We start from the raw sequence: 19,409 nt of genomic DNA on the forward strand, positions 1-19,409 counted from the left end.
GTTGTCGGGCATGCCTGTGGAAAAATAGAGTACAACTAAGTTAAAGTTAGTGTTTGAGTCCAAGTTAGAATGTTACAAGACTAGACTGGACAAGACTAGTTTTACTCTGGGTGAGGGCTTGGGTCAAAGTCAGAGTTAGAGATACAGTCAGTGCTATTAGTTAAGGTTATACTGTCATTAAAAGGTGTTGTGGTTATAGCTACCAGAGAACGGTTTGGGGTCTACACTCATGCTGAAAGCACAGATGAAGATTTTCCCATCCAGCAGAGTGACCAGAATCCACACCATTGGCGCCAGTAGAGCCCTATGCATCATGGCAAAGAACATGTACCTGCAGAGGGTTATAACGTCCCAATAATTACAGGAAATAGTTGTCGTTTTTGGACTAAAAGCTGTGATGGTAGTGGTAATGGTGGTAGTAAACACAGGAACATGAGGTGGTTTGACAGCAGCACTTGAAAACTCACTTGACAATGGCATGGTCTTTGCTTCTCTTCCCAATGGGTCTCAACCATTCTTCCATCATGATTCCCGTGTGTCGACTGACCAAGATTCCCAGGAAGAAGAATATTAAAGGTGGGACAAACATCAGTGTGTAGAGTTTGTTATATTGTGGAATACAGGGGCAGTTGAAGTCAAAGCTGGTTTAGAGGTTCACACTGATTAGGGCCAGTATGATGCAGATCAGGGCCAGTACGATGCAGATCAGGACCAGTACGATGCAGATCAGGACCAGTACGATGCAGATCAGGACCAGTACGATGGAGATCAGGACCAGTACGATGCAGATCAGGGCCAGTACGACGCAGATCAGGGCCAGTACGATGCAGATCAGGGCCAGTACGATGCAGATCAGGGCCAGTACGACGCAGATCAGGACCAGTACGATGCAGATCAGGGCCAGTACGACGCAGATCAGGGCCAGTACGATGCAGATCAGGACCAGTACGATGCAGATCAGGGCCAGTACGACGCAGATCAGGGCCAGTACGATGCAGATCAGGGCCAGTACGATGCAGATCAGGACCAGTATGATGCAGATCAGAGCCAGTACGACGCAGATCAGGGCCAGTACGATGCAGATCAGGACCAGTACGACGCAGATCAGGACCAGTATGATGCAGATCAGGGCCAGTACGATGCAGATCAGGACCAGTACGATGCAGATCAGGACCAGTATGATGCAGATCAGGGCCAGCACGACGCAGATCAGGGCCAGTACGATGCAGATCAGGGCCAGTACGACGCAGAGTTGGACTGAAAATACTGCAGAACTAACTTCAGACGTTCCATGGTTTAGTTAGACCGAAGGCTTATGGGACACGTATGACAATGATCCGGTAAAGTGGTCCAACTAGGTTAACACTGTCAAAATAGATACTAGAACAGAGATACTGTACAAAAGTAACCGTAAACACCTTATTTTAAAAACAAGTAGGTAAGATTTGCCCTACCACAAAATAGTCCTTACTAAAGAATCAACTGAATTCCAGTGTTGAATCAAAATGTCAGTGCCGTACTAGTATTTTTTTGGTGCTTTTTTAGAGGTAGTCTTAAGTGTCCGAACAGAGAGGTTGAAAATGCACCAGCCAGGTTAGTGTCCTCTTTGACCACACCCCAGTAATGTGCAAGGCTGAGCACCCTGACACCAGAGGCTTTAGGAGAGAATGGAGGGTGTGTTCACTAGCTCCTACTGAGCAGGTGCAAGCAAATTCAACACTGTTTAACAATTACTGACCTTTGAATGACAGAACGTGCTTTTAATGAATGCTGTGCACTTGTCAGGTCCAGTATTTTCCAGTGGTGTAAAGTACTTAAGTAAAAATACTTTAAAGTAGTACTTAAGTCGTATCTGTACTTTACTATTTATACGTCGTATCTGTATTTCACTCTTTATATTTGATGTTTACTTCACTACATTCCTAATGAAAATAATGTACTTTTTACTCATGCACTTATCAAGAGAACATCCCTGGTCTGATCTGGCGGCCTCACTAAACACAAATGCTTCGTTTGTAAAGATGTCTGAGTGTTGGAGTGGACCCCTGGCTATCCGTACATTAAAATAAGAAAATGGTGCCATCTGGTTTGGCTAATATAAGGAATTTGTAATGTATACTTTTACTTTTGATACTTAAGTATATTTAAAACCAAATACTTTTATTAAAGTAGTATTTTAATGGATGACTCACTTTTACTTGAGTCACTTTCAATTAAGTATGTTTACTTTTACTCAAGTATGACAAGTGAGTACTTTTTCCATCACTGGTCTTTTCTACAGCTGTTTTACTCTGATTAAGTATGTGAACTGTTTGGTGGGTCACTTATTGATCCCCAACCATGACATGTGTATCAAACATTGTTTTTATACAGTGAGGGAAAAAAGTATTTGATCCCCTGCTGATTTTGTATGTTTGCCCACTGACAAAGAAATGATCAGTCTATAATTTTAATGGTAGGTTTATTTGAACAGTGAGTGACAGAATAACAACAAAAATCCTGAAAAACGCATGTCAAAAATGTTATAAATTGATTTGCATTTTAATGAGGGAAATAAGTATTTGATCCCCTCTCAATCAGAAAGATTTCTGGCTCCCAGGTGTCTTTTATACAGGTAATGAGCTGAGATTAGGAGCTCGCTCTTAAAGGGAGTGCTCCTAATCTCAGCTTGTTACCTGTATAAAAGACACCTGTCCACAGAAGCAATCAATCAATCAGATTCCAAACTCTCCACCATGGCCAAGACCAAAGAGCTCTCCAAGGATGTCAGGGACAAGATTGTAGACCTACACAAGGCTGGAATGGGCTACAAGACCATCGCCAAGCAGCTTGGTGAGAAGGTGACAACAGTTGGTGTGATTATTTGCAAATGGAAGAAACACAAAAGAACTGTCAATTTCCCTCGGCCTGGGGCTCCATGCAAGATCTCACCTCGTGGAGTTGCAATGATCATGAGAACGGTGAGGAATCAGCACAGAAATACACAGGAGGATCTTGTCAATGATCTCAAGGCAGCTGGGACCATAGTCACCAAGAAAACAATTGGTAACACACTACGCCGTGAAGGACTGAAATCCTGCATCGCCCACAAGGTCCCCCTTCTCAAGAAAACACATATACATGCCCGTCTGAAGTTTGCCAATGAACATCTGAATGATTCAGAGGACAACTGGGTGAAAGTGTTGTGGTCAGATGAGACCAAAATGGAGCTCTTCGGCATCAACTCAACTCGCCGTGTTTGGAGGAGGAGGAATGCTGCCTATGACCCCAAGAACACCATCCCCACCGTCAACATGGAGGTGGAAACATTATGCTTTGGGGGTGTTTTTCTGCTAAGGGGACAGGACAACTTCACCGCATCAAAGGGACGATAGACGGGGCCATGTACCGTCAAATCTTGGGTGAGAACCTCCTTCCCTCACCCAGGGCATTGAAAATGGGTCGTGGATGGGTATTCCAGCATGACAATGACCCAAATCACACGGCCAAGGCAACAATGGAGTGGCTCAAGAAGCAGCACATTAAGGTCCTGGAGTGGCCTAGCCAGTCTCCAGACCTTAATCCCATAGAAAATCTGTGGAGGGAGCTTAAGGTTCGAGTTGCCAAAGGTCAGCCTCGAAACCTTAATGACTTGGAGAAGATCTGCAAAGAGGAGTGGGACAAAATCCCTCCTGAGATGTGTGCAAACCTGGTGGCTACAAGAAACGTCTGACCTCTGTGATTGCCAACAAGGGGTTTTGTCACCAAGTACTAAGTCATGTTTTGCAGAGGGGTCAAATACTTATTTCCCTCATTAAAATGCTAATCATTTTATAACCTTTTTGACATGCATTTTTCGGGATTTGTTTGTTCAAATAAACCTACCATTAGAATTATAGACTGATCATTTCTCTGTCAGTGGGCAAACGTACAAAATCAGCAGGGGATCAAATACTTTTTCCCCCTCACTGTACGTGTATGTGAAAACATGCATAGCCTTTTCAAAAGGCACATTCATCTTTTTTGGCACACGCCTACTGACAGACCGTCTGTAAGTAAGTGGCACCACGTTCCACTATTATAAGGAATAGAACTCACATGACCATAACCCATTCAGGAGATACTGTTTATTTTTTAGAAGAGGGGTTGCATACAAAACAATTAAAAGGGAACGGTCTCAGCTTGTAAAGAAATACCTTTCCTTACATAAAAGTGCTTGGAGTTCTGGTCCAACATACAGTATCAATTAACCCATTTTGTGAACTGAATAAGATATGAGTACAGCATTTACTTTAGCATGTATTGTGAAAAGTAAATTGGTTCCAATGCAAAAATGGGGTTTTTACAAAAAAATGACTTCCAAGTGAATGAGTCACTGCACCAAAAGTGGTTAAAAAAAGTCCAAACAGTATCCAACTCCACGACAAAAATAATATCAATGGCAGGTAAGAAAGATGTCAAAGCTGCAAGAATACTTTTGTTACATATAAGCAGCTTCTGGAAGACTGGTTTCAGTCTCCCTGGTTACAGACTCCACTATAACCAACAGTATTTGACAAACTCTACAACAAAAATAAACTTCCAACAAAAAGGCAGTTAATAACAGACGCATAAACTTTACAATGAAATACTCTTTCTTCTAGTATAAAAACAGTTGTTTTAGGAGGACGGCTTGAGTAAGTCCTCTGGTTTCAGTCTCAGTATTATAACCAACAGCAGTGTTGTGGACCATTAGGATCTAGCTCAAGAGCTTTTTGGTTATGCCTTTAGGAGTAGCTCGACTTCTTTCAAACACTGGTCAAGTTGATCTCAGATGATTCCTTGGCTTCGATAACCTTGAAGACTCCAACCTTCTCCTGCTTTGAGCTCCTCTTGGCCTTATCTGGAAGGAGACAAATGATTACATTTCATACAATTGAGCCCAAACAAAAGCTAGGTTTATATTCACAATAGATGTCGAGGGCTCATCGGGGGGCCATTCTACAGGGGACGGCACTGGAGCTCTACAGTGGTAAAGCATGCTGACAAAGGATCTGAGTATATTGTGAAGCAGGGGATCAAATACGTTACATTCTAGAAAGCACCACGACATCCCATTCCATGACAGTAGGCGTTTTAATAGAACTCACCTAGTAGGTCACTGCGGTCCAGCAGAAACTCCAGGTCCCTGTCACTAATGACCTTCCCCTTGGTGCTTTTCACCTCCCTGAGGAAGACGGTCATTAAATAACAATAGACTTCGACCAACTTACTATACATTTGACATTTCCTCTAGTGAGTTTCATAATGAACATTGATCGACAATCTCGTACTTCTCGTAATCTCTTGCACTGAGAAGATCCATCAGCTCGGACAAGTCAACGCAGCTCTTCGTCTGTTTGAGCTCAGCTTTTCCTCCTTTGAATTTGTCTGAAAAAAATAATAAAAGTACCAAAATATGAACACATGCACCTAAAAATAATAATAAACATCACCGCTACAATAGTCAGTTCTGAAATATTTAGCATCTCTAATGCAGGGAGGGGCAACTGATGGGGGTGGGGGCCGCCAATAAAAATCTGAACTCCTCATGAGCGGCAGCAGTGGCTCGCGGGTCTGCATACCCACGCGTGCAGTCAGGCCCTAGCATTTTGGGTGCCCATAGCAAAATTGTTGCCCGCCCACCCCTCGTTAGCAAAACATTTTAGCGGCCCCTCTTGACAGCAGATATAAACATTAAGTTTGAGTTTATTTCCTGCAATTCTACAAATTTTGCCATAGAGTGGAGAAATGTCTGCAGTTTTTAATATGACATCTGAGTGAGTGTGACTAACCAAATCAATGGGGGCCCCCTGGTCGGTATTCGATCATGATTACTATAAGTTTAGATAGGTTGGTAAATTAGTCTAGCCAGCTAAAAAATGTTCGCTGACAAGGGTGAGTGACCGTTAGTGACTGACAAGAGAACCTGCTGATTCAAAACCAAATTTCTAAATTGCACCATGTGTATTCTACCATTTTAACTTGGTCCATGGGCCTACAAAAGGGGGGCCAGGCCACCAGTTGCCCATCCCTGCTTTAATACATCTTCCATTCATGTGGGTTTTAGATTTCCCTCAATGTAATAGTTGTGTCCTGGATGTGGTACTCTACGCACTCTTGTGAATGACCATCTTCTCCAGTTTCCTCTTGGCGGAGGCTCTCTCCAGGATCTTCTGGTCGATGGTGTTGGCCGTGACCAGGCGATACACCACCACGGGTTTGGTCTGCCCGATACGGTGGCACCTATCCTGGGCCTGCAGGTCTGCCTGGGGGTTCTGACAGAAGAAGAGTCCATTCATTATCATATGGCACACATCCAGTCAGTACCAAACAAATAGTAGTAGGCAACGGTTGTTGTGCTCATCCAGAGGGCAAGAGTTCTACACCTACCCAGTCACTGTCAAAGATGATGACCGTGTCAGCAGCAGTCAGGTTGATGCCCAGGCCACCTGCTCTGGTGCTCAGTAGGAAGAGGAACACCTCTGGGTCAGACGAGAACTTTGTCATCTGCAAAGAAAATATGGAGGGATAATTGCACAGCACAAGAAAGGAGAGAGACTGCCACATGATTATAAGAGCTGTATGACTGCTTCATGGCAGAGTGCTTTAAGGGTAATTCCTTTGTGGGGAGTAGATCCTGCCGCTACTCACGTTCTCCTCTCTGTCGGCATAAGCCATCGTCCCATCCAGTCGGCTGTACTGGTAACCACGCAGGTAGCAGTAGTCCATTAGGATATCCAAGATGGACGTCATCTGGCTGAAAATCAGCACCTGTTCGTCCGCAATGTCGAGTCAGAAGTGGTCACAAACATCTCTCAATAAATACATATTCAAGCAAAAAGGTTGGGGTATTAAAATCCAACACTTGGACAAAGAATTTTTCAGTTTACCTTGTGTCCCCTCCTCTTCAGCTCTGGCAGCATTCTGTCTAGAATGAGGAACTTCCCAGAGGTCTGCACCAGTTGCTCATCAACCTGCAGGGGAAAGAGATTGAGGGTGAAACACAAGACAACGCATTTACAAATGAGCTACACCAGATGGCAGGCCAACTCCCTAAACGCTCTGACAAAAGTCTCTACTTAGCTACGATTTGAAGTCATGAATGCACCCACAACATTCATAGGCCGTGTCATTTCTACATCATTTTGTGCCAGTAGCCATTGAAATCCAGCGGGGCCTCTACCTTGAACTCCTGAGTGGCCGGGTCCAGTGGGTACTCTATGAGGTAGGGGTGGTTACAGCACCTCTTCAGCACCATGAGGATGTTCTGCAGTTTCAGGTTGATCTGGGAGTCCAGGGGCATCTGCACGTCCACCACCGGGGTGGGGCTGGAGAGGAGAGATAGGCAGCATGTTACACCACTGTTGGGGAAAATCTCAAACTCTAGTCTTTATGGTTCATTTATATTAAGAGGTGACATTAAAATGCGGTTGACATTAACAAAAATGTAGAAATGATACAGACTTGATAAACTACAATTGATACGACCTATTATGTAAAGGCACTGCCATAACAATAGAATCATCCCATTTATGGGCACAGCATTGTTTGCGTCACTACGATAGTAGAGGAGATTCTGACCTCAGCTCTGCCTCCTTCTGAACCCTCTCCAGGTATTTCTCCAGGTCATAGGGCGTGTCACCATCAGTCTCTTTGTAGTCCACAGGCCTCCTGGTCCTACGCTTAGGCCTGCCATCGGTCGTCAGCACCACTGGGGCCTCCCCCTGAAAGGGGACACGTCTCTTAGAAACATCTTTCAAAACAAAGCATGGCCTCAGAAGAAGTCGCCAATATTTTTTCCCCATTCTATACCCTTGTTTTTCTATAGTCTAACCATATGACAGTGAACTGAAGGTCTTACCTTCTCCCGGCCCAGCATTTTGGCGATGGTCTTGTTGACCACAGCAGTGTAAAAAGACTCCTGTTTGGCAGTGAGTGGGGCGTACACAACAATCTCTTTCTTGGGCGGCACCTCCAACGCCACGTCAGACTTCAGTCTTCTTAGCAGGAACGGCGTCAGAATCTGCAAATGAAAGAGAGTTTATGGACAATCTCCCTACTGGTTTAACCGTTTTACCTTTCCCAGTGAATTGCAGAGCTAGTCAGTCAGAGGGCTTACCTGGTGGAGCATGTGCAGGATGTTCTGCTCTCGTTCGTTAGCCACAACTTTTTTTGCATTCGATCCGATGGTGTCGATGTCAAACCACGACTCAAAGCTGTAGAGATAAGTAAAGTGCAATTAAGTTTACAAGGCAAAATAAAAACATACTGTGTAGTCCCATTCCAACAGTAGAGGCAAACAGACAGACATGTCCCTTACCTCTTGAGGTCATCAAACACCTCAGGCAGGAGGAAGTTGAGCAGTGACCAGAGCTCAGCCAGGTTGTTCTGCAGCGGCGTGCCTGTCAGGAGCAGTTTGTTGTCCGCGGGCAGCATCTTCAGTTCCCTCACCAGTCGGCAGTTCAGGTTCTTGATCCTGTGGCCCTCGTCCACGATCAGGTACTTCCACTGGAAGCGCTGGGGAGGAACAGCAAGAGGGGGTTATCAGTGAGATGCTGAATGGGTTAAATAGGTTTCACAACTTGAGGAAGGCAAATTTAGACATGCAACTTATATGCAACTCTTACATGATATGAGTAGGGGAGTTGGGCCTACCTGCAGAAACTTCCTGTCTATCATGGCAATCTCAAAGGAGGTCACCACCACAGGGCACATTTTGTGAGGCCCCTGAGGCTTATGAATCTGCTTTAACAACAACATCCTCTCCTTAGCAGGCCCATGGTACAGCTGTACTGACACCTGACAATTCAAGATGAACAAGGAATTGAACAGTTAAAATAAAGAGTAATTGATTGGCATATTCACTTTCAAATGGTATCAATTGCACAACTTCTGTAATACTTTGAATAGTTCTTTTTTTTTTCTTTTTACCTCTGGAGTGAAGCGCTTGAACTCATTGATCCAGTTGGGCAGAGTGGACAGGGGGGCCACCACCAAGAAGGGTCCCAGCACCTTTCTCTCCAGCATCATGGCCACATGGGCAATGCACTGGATGGTCTTCCCCAGACCCATCTCATCTGCCAGGATCCCATTGATACCATTCTCCCACAACATCTGGAGAAAACAAAATACACCAAGGTAATAACGAAATATCTCTATGATCAAACAAAATGGGCATAATCAACAGCCCACTTACCCTGAGCCACTCCACGCCCTCTATCTGGTACGACCTCATGACTCCCCCAGTGAAGAGCAGGGGCTGCTGGGCGGGCACGGCCTGCCCGTTCACTTTCCTGTCTGGGTCCAGCAGTTGTTTGGCATTGTCTCTCACAGCCTCCGACAGACGGCCCTTGATGTCAGCATTTGAGTCACTCATCTTTTCAATGTCCTCCGCTTCTAGCTTCTTCTTCCCAAGGACCTCCTGTTATTCACGGACAGATATATTGACATTAGAGCATCTGGGACATCTAGGACTCATCAACACTCTCCCAAGTTCTTGAGTCTAAGAGTAACAATCAGTTCAAAAATGCTCCTTGCAGTGTATAAACAAAAGTCCTTTACCTCGTCTTCCACTTTAGGTTTCTTGGCCTTGGACATAATTTCCTGAAACAAAAAGTAAAAAAATAATGACATATGCAAAAAAAGGTTGAATAGCGTGAAATAGGCATTCGTCTACATTTCAAAAAGAGACGGACACCCTTACCTCTTTAGACATGACATCAGCAATTTTGTAATCTTCCTCCCTCTCCCTTTTCTTTCTTTCAACTGAAAAAAAAAAACAAAGACAAATTCAAGAGTCGGATATCGTCAATATAAAATTGTGCTTTCAACATCAACTAGAGGATTCAGTGTTCATGATGCAACGTAACAGGACACAAGTGCTGCCTACCTCTCCCAGTCTTTTTGCCAGTGCCCTGTGACAAGAAAATTGTATATATGTTTAGTGATTAAGGAGCTGCTGGCAGCAGTAAATCACAGAAACATAACAAAAAACACTCATAGGAATGGAAAACTCACTCACCTTTTGCGTCTTCTTTTCCAGTCTCTCTTTCTTCAGCATTTCCTGGGTTTATAGGGAAAATGTACAGTTAAGACACGGCTTTTTCAAATACTATTCAGACTACTTGGGTAAATATACAGTACCAGTGAGAAGTTTGGACACCTACTCATTGCAGGGTTTCTTTATTTTTACTGTTTTCTACACTGTAGAATAGTGAAGACATCAAAACTATGAAATAACATACGACAAGAACAGCTCAACTAAGCAAAGAGAAACGACAGTATCATTACTTTAAGACATGAAGGTCAGTCAATACGGAACACTTCAAGAACACAAAGTTTCTTCAAATGCAGTCGCAAAAACCATCAAGCGCTATGTTGACTCTCACAGGGACCGCCACAGGAAAGGAAGACCCAGAGTTACCTCTGCTACAGAGGACAAGTTCATTAGAGTTAACTGCACCTCAGATTGCAGCCCAAATAAATGCTTCAGAGTTAAAGTAACAGACACATCTCAACATCAACTGTTCAGAGGAGACTGCATGAATCAGGCCTTCATGGTCAAATTGCTGCAAACCACTATAGGACACCAATAATAATAAGAGACTTGCTTGGGCCAAAAAACACAGGCAATGGACATTAGACTGGTGGAAATCTGTTCTTTGGTCTGATGAGCCCAAATGAGATTTTTTAGGTTCCAACCGCTGCGTCTTTGTGAGACGCTGAGTAGGTGAATGGATGATCTCTGCATGTGTGGTTCCCACCGTGAAGCATGGAGGAGGTGGTGTGATGGTGCTTTGCTGGTGACACTGTCAGTCATTTATTTAGAATTCAAGGCACACTTAACCAGCATGGCTACCACAGCATTCTGCAGCGATACGCCATCCCATCTGGTTTGCGCTTAGTGGGACAATCATTTGTTTTTCCAACAGGACAATGATCCGACACACCTCCAGGCTGTGTAAGGGCTATTTGACCAAGGAGAGTGATGGAGTGCTGCATCAGATGACCTGGCCTCCACAATCGCCCAACCTCAACCCAATTGAGATGGTTTGGGATGAGTTGGACCGCAGGGAAGGAAAAGCAGCCAACAAGTGCTCAGCAACTCCTTCAAGACTGTTGGAAAAGCATTCCAGGTGAAGCTGGTTGAGAGAATGTGCAAAGCTGTCAAGGCTAATTTGAAGAATGTGAAATTTAAAATATATTTTGGTTTAACACTTTTTTGGTTACTACATGATTCCATGTGTTCGTTCATAGTTTTGATGTCTTCACTATTATTCTACAATGTAGAAAATAGTAAGAATAAAGAAAAACCTTTGAATGAGTAGGTGTGTTCAAACTTTTGACTGGTACTGTATGGGTTTCTATGCATTTTCAGACAATCACACGAGTTGGAAAGCAATTATGCCCCAATTAAGGATAGCTACAGCAGAGTTATGCATGAACATAACCACAAAGGAGGCCTGGAAACGGCAAAGCTAAGGAGCTTAGGTAGTGACTGCCTAGATTCCTGTTCTCATTCGTATTTGTTCACCTGTCACATGATCAAATCACATCTATGGATAGGTAGTAGTTGTACAATAAGCTGTGCAAGAGGTACTTCTAATATTCCACTCCACTGGTATTAGGACTTACCTCCTGCTGCTGTTGCTCCATCTTGGTAAGAAGGAATTTAGAATAGATGTTACTTTTCTCCAGCAAGTGTTGCAGTCTCTTGAAGCGAATGTCATGAGATTCCTTCTCCCGAGCTTCTCGAGCCTTGGGGGGGAAAAAAGAGCAAATGTTGGCCATTGAAAACATTACCCCAATAACATCACTACAGTTGTTCAGACGTTTTTTCAACAACAAAAACTAACCTTTTTCATCATCTCCTCTTCTTGTTTCTCTCCTTTCTCCATCAACTGCTTCTCCTCTTCCTCCATCTCTTTTGTGATGACAACTGCAGACACTACAGCTTCAGCTTCCACACTTGCAGCTGCTGAGTGGTGATATGGTTAAAGTACACTACATGACCAAAAGTATGTGGACACCTGCTTGTCAAACATCGCATTCCAAAATCATGGGCATTAATATGGAGTTGGTCCCCCCTTTGCTGCTATAACAACCTCCACTCTCCTGGGAAAGCTTTCCACTAGATGTTGTAAAATTGCAGGGACTTGCTTCCATTCAGCCACAAGAGCATTAGTGAGGTCGGCAATGATGTTGGCCCATTTAGCTTAGCATGCAGTCAGCATTCCAATTCATCCAAAAGGTGTTCGATGGGGTTGAGGTCAGGGCTATGTGCAGGCCAGTCAATTTCTTCCACATGATCAACAAACCATTTCTGTATGGACCTCGCTTTGTGCACGGCGCAGTGTCATGCTGAAACAGGAAAGGGCCTTCCCAAACCGTTGCCACAAAATACAGAATCTTCTAGAATGTCCCACCGCACCGGAACCCGGAACTTTCTTGAACTGCATTGTTAGTTAAGGGCTTGTATGTAAGCATTTCACGGTAACACCTACTGTACTCGGCACGTGACAAATAAAATTTGATTTGGAATGTCATTGTATGCTATAGCATTCAGATTTCCCTTCACTGCAACTAAGGAGCCTAGGCCGAACCATGAAAAACAGCCCCAGACCATTATTCCTCCATCACCAAGCTTCAGTTGGCACTATCGATTGGGGCAGGAAGCGTTTTCCTGGTATCTGCCAAATCCACATTTGAATGGCGGACTGCCAGATGAAGAGTGATTCATCACTCCACTGCTCCAGAGTCCAATGGCGACGTGCTTTACACCACTCCAGGCCAAGCTTGGCATTGCGCATTGTGATCTTAGGTTTGTGCATGCCTCCTTTGACATGTAAATGCCTCCTTTGACAAGCCCCTGACAAACCGTTCTTGTGCTGACGTTGCTTCCAGAGGCTGTTTGGAACTCTGTATTGAGTGTTGCAACCGAGGACAGGTGATTTTTACACGCTTCAGCACTCTGTGGTTCCGTTCTGTGAGCTTGTGTGGCCTACCACTTCACAGCTGAGACGTTGTTGCTCCTACACTTTTCCACTTCACAATAACAGCATTTACAGTTGACCAGGGCAAAACATTTGATGAACTGACTTGGTGGTATCCTATGATGGTGCCACATTGAAAGTCACAGCTATTCACTAAGGCCATTCTACTGCCAATGTTGGGCTATGGAGATTGCATGGCTGTGTGCTCGATTTTATACACCTTTCAGCAACGGTGTGGTGGAAATAGCCGAATCGGCTAATTTGAAGGGGTGTCCACATACTTTTCTATATAAATCGTATATGGTTATAATTTATATTAAGTGAAGAATTGTCATTAGGAGGCAACCTTTAAGGGGTAGTAGCTACTACAAGTTAGTAAGCCACCGATGGCCAATGAATGAGTGTCTTCACTTACCATTTTCAGGCAAAGTCTCCTCCATAGCTGTACCCAGCGGTTCTTCAGATTCGTTAGGCTTCGGACAATGAGGAGACATGCTTCGGGTTTCTTCCTTTACGCTGTTTAGTAAATATTACATGAATGAGAGTGAGACAAATAACCGCGCATGTGTAAATTGTATGGCAAGTAAGAAGTTCAGCGAGCTAGCCTTGAAGCTACGAAACACCACACTAACGTTACCGACGTCATAGCGATTTAACGTTAGCTAGCTAGGGCTACTAACGTTAGCCTAGCCCTAGGTTAAATCTAACGGTAGCTGCATGCACAAAGACCGTTTTGAAACAAAACAGGACTTACCAACTCATATTGGGGGAAAAAGTGCCAAACTAGATATGTAGCAAAATAAACTATTTCCCTGGGATATTTATTTTTGGAAGAACTAGCTAGATATAGCAAGTTATAAAAACAAGTTACACAAGCATTCAGCAATCTGTCTGTGTGTGATGACTGACTGTAGAATTAAGGAGGCGGGGCTTCATAATTTCGCGCCAAAGAGGATGAAACTAATGTTAAAGACAGGGGGATCTGATATATTGCAAAACCCAACAGTATTTCTATTTTTGGTTTGCAGAACATCGAAAGAGAGAAGACTTGATTATATGATCATGAGTAAGATCATATTACATTTTCACTCGCAATAAAATTGTTCAGAATTGAGATATGAAATCGCTTCATGAAACATCTACCCCTTAGGATCATATATCTAAAATCCAATGTATTAATATTTCCCGCGAACTACTGACCAAAGATACCGGTTCCGCAGAGTACGGTCAAAGTTTTTTAAAATAACTAACCCATTGTTCTATCTGCAGTGGTGCCCCCAGAAATGTTTCATGGGGTTGCCAGATGGGGCCACTGAAAATCTTGGGGTGGCACACCAAAACCAAAAGCCATAAATGAATTTCACAGTAATGCCATTATGCTGTTGTAGTATATAGGCTAGTTGAAAACTATGTCAATATGAGAGTTAAGGAATCGCATACTGATATACTTTGGTTTCTTATGTTACAGTTAATGTTTAAAAAGTTTAAAAACACCACACAGAGGCCTCAAATTATTTTCAATACAGCTTTAGTCAGGTGTTTTGTAAACAAAAATATTATATAAAGGCATAAAAATAAAGTCCAAAAATGGAAAACAAAACAAAAAAGCATAATCATGGACAACAATATACATTTGACTATGGCCTACTCACAACCTATTCATATTCCTGCTTTATTAGGCTACATTTTTTTAATCCAGCTTTATTCAACTGTTGCTGTGTCTTTTTGTTAACAAATATGTTGTAGGCTATGGCCAAAAATGAAAAACAAAACCAAAAAAAGCATTATCAATGGACAATGTACATTTTACTATAGCCTACTCAAAACCTACTCATATCCCTGCTTTATTAGGCTACATTCTTTTCAATACAGCTTTATTCGCCTGTTGCTGTGTCTTTTGGCAAACACATCCACAAAATCATAAAGATTTATGGCCCTAGCCTGTCTTGACTCTACACTTAACATAGCATTAGTATGTGATTCTGATTTGGCATGGCCTACAAATCCCCATCTTTGTAAGTTGCTTTTCCCCCATTTTTTAACCCCTCTTCAGATGTAAACACTGAATCACCTGAGGAGGGGAGACTGAAGTGCCGGCAGGCATAACAGTAGGCAGAGTCTTTACTCTGAGAGTTTTCCAGCCATTTATGCTTACTGTACCGTCCGCGGGAAAAACTTCAGATGTGGCTGTTTGGGCCCCTCTGCTCTTGACTGGGATATATCTAGGATGAAAGAAGAGGCAAAATCTGTTATTCTGATTTTAAAATAATAATAACAATAATAATAACATAAGTAGCTAGCCCCTCTCCATAGTAATTACCGATTACATTTGTAATATCGGCCTATAGATAATTCTATTCAGACTATTCAAACTCAACTACTAATAAACATGAATCAGAAGGCTTAATGTGATTATGTATGACTCAAAACTCAATGTAGACACGCTATAACCATACATTTATCCAGATAACGTTACTCTCTAGCCATCCATTTCAATATCAGGGGCACTGTCACAACTTCACCTGTTGGTCCAGGAACGGGTTGAATAGCTCAAGCTGAGTCCTGCCTCGCATGGTTGTCAACCTCTGTGACTGTTGTTGCTGCCTGTTCCGCACTTTCGTGCCATGCTGCGGTCTGTTGTTCTTTACTGTGCTCTGTCACTGATGCTGCCTGTGCGTCACTGTCATGTTCTGCCTCTGTTCTGTCATGCTCACTCGCTGCCTCTACCTGTTCATTGGCTTGCTCAATGATGTTATCGTCATCTTCAACTGCATCCTCACTAACGTTAACCCTCTGCTGCTGCTCCCCTGTCGGCTGCGTCACCCCTGTACTACTTTTCTTCTTAAAAGAAATAAGAGATATCTGTGGACTTTCTCTTCATTTTCTGGAAATTGACATAGCTACAGTGACTAATCGTAGCTAGTAAGCTAACGCTATACCAGCCCATAATGTCAGCTAGCTAGATGATCTGCCAGTCCTAAATTCATCAAGAGGTTTGAAAATCGTTCTAGAAAGCTATGATAACTCTAACTATAGTTAGCTAACACTCACTATGCTGCAGAGTAACCTTAAGCCAGGCATAAACTAACTAGCTAAGCCCCCCCCCCCAATACCTAATTTAATTAGCTAACAAAAACGAACAGTTCACTGAATACATACTTTTTTTTTACTATAAGTAGTATTGTATGACTTACTTACCCGTCTCAACTCAACTCTGCAGGCAGCTGCCAGCTAGGCTAGCTTCTGATGATGCCACCAGAGACACAAAGCTGAGCTCAGCTGCTGCTGTCCATGAGGCAGACTGCCATCTGGACTATTATGAAAAATATACATTATTGATTTAAATTAATAGTATCTCATGTAAAATATCAGATAGAAGCATATTATGCATACTCAGAAGCATATTATGCATATGCGACTGGCGAGGGGGGGCCAGTGGAGGGCCAGCGATTGTATCAGGATGGCCATGGCCCCCCCTGGCCATCCCTTGGCGGCGCCAACGCTGTATCCTCCTTGCATCTGCAAAAACCCAAGCCTTACTTATGATTCAGCACTACACAAATTGGTAAAAATGATTTATTTACTAGCTAACTAAATAATAACACAGGATAAACACAGAGACACTGTATAAGTTATTGACTAGAAACTTAATATGATAGAAACACAATATGACGGCTTGTCACAAAATATATGGGGGGGGGGGGGGCAGAGAGGGACAGAGACACAATACTTTGGTACATTTAGAAACTACTCTCACAGTAACCATATGTTTTGTACACAAACCGCTGCACACATGGAGTAAGAAATCGTGAATGTATTTACGTGAGAATGTCTTGGTTCTCCGTTTACTTGTCGGAGCCAAGGCTTCTTGGAAAAGGGGTTGGCTGGGCCTTTCCGCGGCCCGTTGTATGGCTCTGATTGTCCACAAGAGGTCACAATTTCCTTAGTTGTCATGTAGTCATTTCCAATGACTTGTCATGTAGTCTTGAACAGAACTACAGAATAGATTATTCTTCCCGTCGCTCTTAAATGAGCTTTTCTATATACTTGTTAACATCAGAAGCTTCCTCCCAGCAGGAACAACCCTAAATCCGTAAACATGGGCACCCTCATAGATATTATCCTGACCAACTTGCCCTCCAAGTACACCTCTGCTGTTTTCAATCAGGATCTCAGCGATCACTGCCTCATTGCCTGCATCAGCTATGGGTCCGCGGTCAAACGACCACCCCTCATCACTGTCAAACGCTCCCTAAAACACTTCTGCGAGCAGGCCTTTCTAATCGACCTGGCCCGGGTATCCTGGAAGGATATTGACCTCATCCCGTCAGTCGAGGATGCCTGGTCGTTCTTTAAAAGTAATTTCCTCACCATCTTAAAAAAGCATGCCCCATTCAAAAACTGTAGAACTAAGAACAGATATAGCCCTTGGTTCACTCCAGACCTGACTGCCCTTGACCAGCACAAAAACACCCTGTGGCGGACTGCAATAGCATCGAATAGTCCCCGCGATATGCAACTGTTCAGGGAAGTCAGGAACCAATACACGCAGTCAGTCAGGAAAGCAAAGGCTAGCTTTTTCAAACAGAAATTTGCATCCTGTAGCTCTAACTCCAAAAAGTTTTGGGACACTGTAAAGTCCATGGAGAACGAGAGCACCTCCTCCCAGCTGCCCACTGCACTGAGACTAGGTAACACGGTCACCACCGATAAATCCATGATAATCGAAAATTTCAATAAGCATTTCTCTATGGCTGGCCATGCTTTCCTCCTGGCTACCTCAACCCCGGCCAACAGCTCCACACCCCCCACAGCTACTTGCCCAAGCCTCCCCAGCTTCTCCTTCACCAAAATCCAGATAGCAGATGTTCTGAAAGAGCTGCAAAACCTGGACCCGTACAAATCAGCTGGGCTAGACAATCTGGACACTCTCTTTCTAAAATTATCCGCCGCCATTGTTGCAACCCCTATGACCAGTCTGTTCAACCTTTCTTTCGTATCGTCCGAGATCCCTAAAGATTGGAATGCTGCCGCGGTCATCCCCCTCTTCAAAGGGGGTGACACTCTAGACCCAAACTGTTAAAGAACTATATCCATCCTGCCCTGCCTTTCTAAAGTCTTCGAAAGCCAAGTTAATAAACAGATCACTGACCATTTTGAATCCCACCGTACCTTTTCCGCTGTGCAATCCGGTTTCCGAGCTGGTCATGGGTGCACCTCAGCCATGCTCAACAAGGTACTAAACGATATCATAATCGCCATCGATAAAAGACAGTACTGTGCAGCCGTCTTCCTCGACCTGGTCAAGGCTTTCGCCTCTGTCAATCACCGTATTCTTATCGGCAGACTCAATAGTCTTGGTTTCTCAAATGACTGCCTCGCCTGGTTCACCAACTACTTCGCAGATAGAGTTCAGTGTGTCAAATCGGAGAGCCTGTTGTCCGGACCTCTGGCAGTCTCTATGGGGGTGCCACAGGGTTCAATTCTCATGCCGACTCTTTTCTCTGTATATATCAACGATGTCACTCTTGCTGCGGGTGATTCTTTGATCCACCTCTACGCAGACGACACCATTCTGTATACATCTGGCCCTTCTTTGGACACTGTGTTAACTAACCTCCAAACAAGCTTCAATGCCATATAACACTCCTTCCGTGGCCTCCAACTGCTCTTAAACGCTAGTAAAACCAAATGCATGCTTTTCAACCGTTCGCTGCCCGCATCCGCCCGCCCGACTAGCATCACTACTCTGGACGGTTCTGACTTAGAATATGTGGACAACTACAAATACCTAGGTGTCTGGCTAGACTGTAAACTCTCCTTCCAGACTCATATCAAACATCTCCAATCCAAAATCAAATCTAGAATTGGCTTTCTATTTCGCAAACAAAGCCTCCTTCACTCACGCCGCCAATCTTACCCTAGTAAAACTGACTATCCAACCGATCATCGACTGCGGTGATGTCATCTACATAATAGCTTCCAATACTCTACTCAGCAAACTGGATGCAGTCTATCACAGTGCCATCTGTTTTGTCACCAAAGCCCCTTATACCACCCACCACTGCGACCTGTATGCTCTAGTCGGCTGGCCCTCATTACATATTCGTCGCCAGACGCACTGGCTCCAGGTCATCTATAAATCTATGCTAGTAAAAGCTCCGCCTTACCTCAGTTCACTGGTCACGATAACAACACCCACCCGTAGCATGCGCTCCAGCAGGTATATCTCACTGGTCATCCCCAAAGCCAGCACCTACTTTGGCCGCCTTTCCTTCCAGTTCTATGCTGCCAGTGACTGGAACGAATTGCAAAAATCGCTGAAGCTGGAGACTTACATTTCCCTCACTAACTTTAAACATCAGCTATCTGAGCAGCTAACCGATCGCTGCACCTGTACATAGTCCATCTGTAAAT

At 43.8% G+C, this 19,409-nt stretch overlaps 1 protein-coding gene across 3 annotated transcripts; it reads right to left on the bottom strand.

Annotated features, from left to right (window-relative positions):
* Positions 1-4,091: 4,091 nt before the first annotated feature.
* Positions 4,092-13,921, bottom strand: LOC106576686 (lymphoid-specific helicase). 3 transcript variants are annotated; one of them, XM_082964730.1, is made up of 23 exons: positions 13,747-13,921; positions 13,408-13,508; positions 11,856-11,938; positions 11,635-11,757; positions 10,022-10,063; positions 9,890-9,914; positions 9,704-9,765; positions 9,562-9,603; positions 9,197-9,421; positions 8,932-9,114; positions 8,656-8,799; positions 8,321-8,517; positions 8,120-8,216; positions 7,862-8,023; positions 7,582-7,724; positions 7,184-7,328; positions 6,891-6,974; positions 6,652-6,771; positions 6,391-6,507; positions 6,116-6,275; positions 5,292-5,388; positions 5,109-5,185; positions 4,092-4,861 (listed from the first exon to the last, which is right to left on the bottom strand). In XM_082964730.1, the coding sequence occupies exons 1-23, from the start codon at positions 13,752-13,754 to the stop codon at positions 4,767-4,769; spliced, it is 2,532 nt and encodes an 843-aa protein (XP_082820856.1). In that variant the 5' UTR covers positions 13,755-13,921; the 3' UTR covers positions 4,092-4,766. The 3 variants fall into 3 exon arrangements, with proteins under 3 accessions (XP_082820856.1, XP_014009468.1, XP_014009467.1); XM_014153993.3 differs by having other exon boundaries at positions 11,856-11,974; XM_014153992.3 differs by having other exon boundaries at positions 11,856-11,977.
* Positions 13,922-19,409: the final 5,488 nt, after the last annotated feature.

Source organism: Salmo salar, chromosome 18, assembly GCF_965601325.2.
Source record: "Salmo salar chromosome 18, fSalSal1, whole genome shotgun sequence".
NCBI classification, from domain to species: domain Eukaryota; kingdom Metazoa; phylum Chordata; class Actinopteri; order Salmoniformes; family Salmonidae; genus Salmo; species Salmo salar.

Excerpts from the sequence above, each read along its gene's own strand:
- LOC106576686 (XM_014153992.3), bottom strand. Across the intron at positions 9,604-9,703 it reads CTGATGTCATGTCTAAAGAG|GAAATTATGTCCAAGGCCAA; the intron begins GTAAGGGTGTCC and ends TTTTTGTTTCAG. Across the intron at positions 4,862-5,108 it reads GGACCGCAGTGACCTACTAG|ATAAGGCCAAGAGGAGCTCA; the intron begins GTGAGTTCTATT and ends GTCTCCTTCCAG.